The following is a 5,769-nucleotide window of genomic DNA, read 5'->3' as shown; positions in this document are numbered from 1 at the left end:
CATTTTCGAAACGTACACAACCACATCACTATGATAATTAAAAAAGGCAAAATCTAGGTATAATGCTGAGATATTAGATAGAACTACTGACAATACTTATAACACATTAAAGATTTTGGACAGTCTGTAACAAAGGAACTAAATGATATAATTCACATATCTCTCAAAGGCACAATCGCTGCAGACCCAGTTCACATTATTGGAACTTCATATTTCATATTTATGAATGTGGCAAATGCTATGAGTAACTCCAACTTCATTCCTCAGTCATCCATTAACTTCAGTCATCATCGCAGGAACAGAGTTGAGGACTCAATAAACTTCACTCCAGTAACAGGAACTGAACTTCAATTGGCTCTCTATCAGTTAAAGCACTCCGCTCTAGGTGATAATGATATCAAAATCATCACACAAATTATTCGAGGCCTCTTTGCCATTATTTAAAACTGTATACAATCTTACGCTTTATAAATTGTTCCCTTAGTAGTGGATTTTTTTTTCCGATCAGTTGAAAATGGCTAGAATCCCTTCCATTCACAAATCAGGTTATTCAAAGGAAATAAGCCATTTCAGACCCGTGTTAAGTCGCGTCGCAATATAAGTATGAAAAGGTCATTTGCAACAGGCTTACTCATTCTCACGTTGAAGAGGAATAAGAGATTGCTACAAATATCCCTCATGTATTCATCTCAGTCTAAGTAATCATGGAGTAGCTGTGTGGAATAATTCACCCCAATCCATATATATTCGGACAAAGCAATCACATTTAAAAAGAAAACTTGAATAACGTTTAGTATCTCACTATTGAGTGTTACTTAAGTGTTTGATTATATTGTTTGATTCTCTTGTTTTGCTATTATATCACTTATGATTTGAAGACTTGTTTTTTTAGGAATTTATTAATATATATGCTATTTTACTGTATCATTGTTTATTCAATTCTAGTTATTGTTTATTTATCTTAATGATTTTTTGTAAATTGATAGTGTTTTAATGCTTAGAGCATGATGGTTCTCAAAATTCTTAGCCATTCCATTTATCTAGTATCATAATGAACGGATTTGTATTTCCTTCAGTATTTTTTTTCTGTTCATATTGTATATAACGTATATAACTACTGGTTAAATATTGATTCGAATTTAGAAATCAAATCAAACAAATCCACTGTTAGAAAATAACACTAGAATGCTTACATTGCATATACATTTTCTTATGCTTCCCCCAGTGTTATGTAATTCTTTCTTGTGACAGGTGTCAGAAATCTAGTACAGAATATTCGAATATATCAATGCATTATCTTTTAAAACACTTTAGAAGATAATAAAGGATATGGCAGTCGTCATGCTTTCGATGTAGAGTGATTGACTGATGTTTTAAGGAGATTTGTGCTAATCCTTTGGTAAAAGAGTGAATAAAGTTAGAGTTGGATATTGCAGAGATTTTGATAGTTAAATAATAGAGATTCATAGATTTTTTTTTGTTCATGCTGTATCATCAGTGGATACATTTATCATGTCCCATGACGGATGCATTTCCGTGACTTGTGCGAATATTCAATTCTTTTTTACTAGTATGCAGACCTTTATTTCGTGAGAGTTCATCAATCAATTATTCTCTCTCTCTCTCTCTCTCTCTCTCTCTCTCTCTCTCTCTCTCCCTCTATCCATCTCTCTCTCTCTCTCCCTCTATCCATCTCTCTCTCTCTCTCTCTCTCTCTCTCTCTCTCTCTCTCTCTCTCTCTCTCTCTCTCTCTCTCTCTCTCTCTCTCTCTCTCTCTCTCCCTCTATCCATCTCTCTCTCTCTCTCTCTCTCTCTCTCTCTCTCTCTCCCTCTATCCATCTCTCTCTCTCTCTTTCTCTCTCTCTCTCTCTCTTCCTCTATCCTTCTCTCTTTCTCTCTCTCTCTCTCTCTCTTCCTCTATCCTCTCTCTCTCTCTCTCTCTCTCTCTCTCATTTCTCTCTCCCTCTCTCTCTCTTTCTCTCTCTCTCTCTCTCATCTCTCTCATCTTTCTCATCTCTCTCTCTTTCTTTCTCTCTCTCTCTTATCTCTTTCTCTCCCATCTCTCTCTCTCTCTCTCATCTTTCTCTCTCTCTCTCTCTCTCTCTCTCTCCCTCTCTCTCTCTCTCTCTCTCTCTCTCTCTCTCTCTCTCTCTCTCTCTCTCTCTCTCTCTCTCTCTCTCTCTCTCTCTCTCTCACACACACACACACACACACAACACGAAAACGTTCTGTAAACAAAACGTGCACTCCCCGAAGGTTTCCCTTTACCTGCTCCACTTTGCTGAAGACCCGGAGGAGGTTAAGACCCGCTAGCTTCTTAAGGTCCTGCAGAGACCACGACGGGTCCTTGAGGAGCTCGGCGAACAGTTCCGGGTATTTGGAAACGTCTTCTAAACCTCTTGGCGTGCTGGAACATTGGGAGAAGGTTAGACGGCTGACGGGACTGTCTCTGAAGGACTCTCTCTCTCTCTCTCTCTCTATCTATCTATCTATCTTCCTCTCTCTCTCTCTATCTCCCTCTCCCCCTCCCTCCCTACCTCCCTCTCTCCCTCCCTCCCTCCCTCCCTCCCTCCCTCCCTCCTTCCCTCCTTCCCTCCTTCCCTCCTTCCCTCCCTCCCTCCCTCCCTCTCTCCCTCCTTCCCTCCCTCCCCCCTCCTCTTTCTCTCTCTCCCTCTCCCTCCCCATTGCCAAAGTCATCAGGGGCGCAGTCAACCGAGAAATTACAAGCGCATCCGAATTTTATTCTTTTGGGAGCTGATCCTTATTTAAGATTGGCATTGGTATTATCATTATCATTTGTTTGTATTACTTTGTATTATCTACATTCGATGTTAATGATGGTAATGACAATAATGATGGCAATAATGAATGATGATGATAATTATGAAGATGATGGTGATGATAATGGGAAGTGTTGATATTATCATTGATACTAATATTATTGTCATTATTATTATCATGTTCATTACTTTCATTGTTCTTATTATTATCATCTTCATAATTATCAATATCATCATTATCATTGTCATTACTATTATAATTATCATTACTATTATCACTATTATCGTTGTAACTATATATTTTATTTCACTATTATCACTATCACTACCCCATCATTATTACTATTACCACTATTATCATTATCATTTTTAAGCATTGATATCATCATCATTATTATCATCATTGCGTTCAATGATGATAGTAATGATGAATATACTTCAAATTTCTACCATGATCACCATCACCATGAATCTCACTATCAACATGAAAACAAAACACCAAAAGATCTAACACAGACCTGTTGAAGCCGTCATATCCAGCGCCGATACCCACGTAATCCACTCCAGCCATGGTACGTATGTGGTTGATGTGATCTGTGGAGAGACACGTCTCAGACATGTTTCGGTGAATCTTGGGTGTTCTTTTCCTTGGTGGTGGGAGGGGGGTTGGGGGCGAGGGGGAGGTGAGGTTATGAGGTTTAGGTTCGAGGGATGTTGGGGTGAGGGTGTGTTTTTTTGTTTGTGTTTGTTTTATTGTTTGGGAGCGTATGTTATTCATCAAGTATGGAGAAAAGTATGTGTTTTCTTTCTCCTCTTTTCTTTCTTTCTCTCTCTCTCTCTCTCTCTCTCTTTATTCTCTCTCTCTCTCTCTCTCTCTCTCCTTATCCTCCACCCCCGCCTTCTCTCTCTCTAGCGTTTTATCTAAATCCCCCTCCATTCCCTTCCGCACTTCAACCACAAAGAAAAGTATCACATCATTCTGCAAATATTAATGAAAAATACACGAGTTATCCCTCCTATTTCGTGCGCGTTTTCTGCTAAAGTCAGCTACATAGCGTTAGGTAAAGCGTCCTGTTATACTCGAGGCTTGGATATTGCTGAAATACTGTTAACGGGCTGTTAAACAGATATGCAAATACGTAACATGTGTGAAAGAGGGACCGTGCACGGCCTCGGGAGGGAAAGGGGGCAGGAGGGGAATATGGAAATATGAACTACGGGAGATTAGGCAAACTCAGGGAGGTCTGTCACGTGACGTTTGGGTCAATGCGTGTGTAAAAGCGTGTGTGTGAGTGAAATTTCTTTGTTTGTGTATGAGAAAGTGTGTGTGTGTAACATATTGTGTGTGTGTTTTTTTTTATCTCTTTCTCTCTATCTCTCCCTCCCTCTGTCTCTATCTTTCTCTCTCTCTCTGTCTGTCTGTCTGTCTGTCTGTCTCTCTCTCTCTCTCTCTCTCTCTCTCTCTCTCTCTCTCTCTCTCTCCCTTTCTCTGTCTCTCTTTCTCTCTCTCTCTCCCTCCCTCGCTCTACCTCACATTCTCCCCCTCCCTCTCTCTCTCTCTCTCTCTCTCTCTTTGTGAGGATGATATAGAATGCTTATATAGAATTACAGTATATATTATGCTTATATTAGATATTAATTACAGCAATAGATCCATATACAAGTATATGCATTTTCGTACTATTAACTAGTGAGGCAATCGCGAGGTCAGGTCAGGTTAACTTTGAGTGATGGGTGGCTTACTAATGGCTGCCTTTCCAAGTACTTTAGACCCTCAGAACGAGCTTAATTCCTCGATAGTCACGCCTCCTACATTCCAGGCAACCTTTCCACGTCACTACCATTGAGAACGTCGGATGCGAACCCCTTCCATATAAGCAGGATGTTTGGAACACACCGACAGACCGGGATCGACTGCGCTACCGTGACGCCTGATTTCCCCGCTTGTTTATACGTGTTGTGATATTGTTTATTGCTGTGACCATTGTGAAGTTGTGAATATATCTTTCGTGCACCATAACGTCAGACAATCTGCGTTATGGAATAAACCTGTAACGTTCAAACCCTGTGTCTGGCATCACTCCCTATTTTGTGCTGGGTTGTCAGTTACGATAGACTAAGACAACCCTCACTCTCTCTCTCTCTCTCTCTCTTTCTCTCTATAGGAGTGAGAGCGTAATGTATTTCTGCCTAACTCTCCATTATCAACAAGAGAAAACAAAATCACATCTAATAACCGGGCACTTTATAAAATGCACTTAAGGAGCCATTTCCCCCCTTAAGAATTCTGTTCGGTGCTAATAAATTGCAAGGATATATCATGCAGCTTCTTTGCTCCCGGGCCTTGCAATTCGCGTCCGTGCAACCCCCGTTTCATATTCCTCCTCCCCCTCTTTTCTTTCCTCCATTTTTCTCCTCATTCTCCTCATCTGTCACCGCCACCATCTCTTCTTTTTCTTCCTCCATTTTCTCTTCCTCCTCTTTTTCATTTTTCGTCTCTCCTCTCCCCGTCTTCTTCTTCCTCTCCCTACTCTTCCTTCACCGTCCATCTTTCTCCTTCTTCCTCCGTCTCCTCCTCCTCTTCTTCTTCTTCTTCTTCTTCTTCTCACCCCCCTCCGCATGCTCCTTCCCATCTCCAATTACCCCTCACTTACCCTTCCCTACCCTTCCCCTCCCCTCCTTCTCCTCCTCATGCCCCTCACTTCCCCATTCCATCCCCCACCCCTTCCTCCTCATGCCCCTCACTTCCCTATTCCATCCCCCACCCCTTCCTCCTTATGCCCCTCACTTCCCCATTCCTTCCTCTACCCCCTCCTCCTCATGCCCCTCACTTCCCTATTCCATCCCCCACCCCTTCCTCCTTATGCCCCTCACTTCCCCATTCCATCCCCCACCCCTTCCTCCTCATGCCCCTCACTTCCCTATTCCATCCCCCACCCCCTCCTCCTCATGCCCCTCACTTCCCCATTCCATCCCCCACCCCTTCCTC

General features: G+C 41.8%; 1 protein-coding gene across 1 annotated transcript in view; it reads right to left on the bottom strand.

The window, feature by feature from the left end:
* Positions 1-3,432, bottom strand: part of LOC122265258 (dipeptidase 2) — a 5,777-nt gene extending 2,345 nt beyond the window's left edge. Inside the window, exons 1-2 of the mRNA XM_086548420.1 lie at positions 3,299-3,432; positions 2,269-2,407 (exon numbers count right to left, since the gene is read on the bottom strand). Coding sequence (XP_086404546.1) covers positions 2,269-2,407; positions 3,299-3,399 — 240 coding nt within the window. The 5' untranslated portion in view covers positions 3,400-3,432. The remainder of the gene's footprint in view (positions 1-2,268; positions 2,408-3,298) is intronic.
* Between the last annotated feature and the right edge of the window lie 2,337 nt (positions 3,433-5,769).

The sequence above is a fragment of the Penaeus japonicus genome, unplaced genomic scaffold, assembly GCF_977035675.1.
Source record: "Penaeus japonicus unplaced genomic scaffold, GWHDUDI00000001_assembly GWHDUDI00000020, whole genome shotgun sequence".
NCBI lineage: Eukaryota > Metazoa > Arthropoda > Malacostraca > Decapoda > Penaeidae > Penaeus > Penaeus japonicus.
This window is presented reverse-complemented; position numbering and strand designations above follow the sequence as displayed.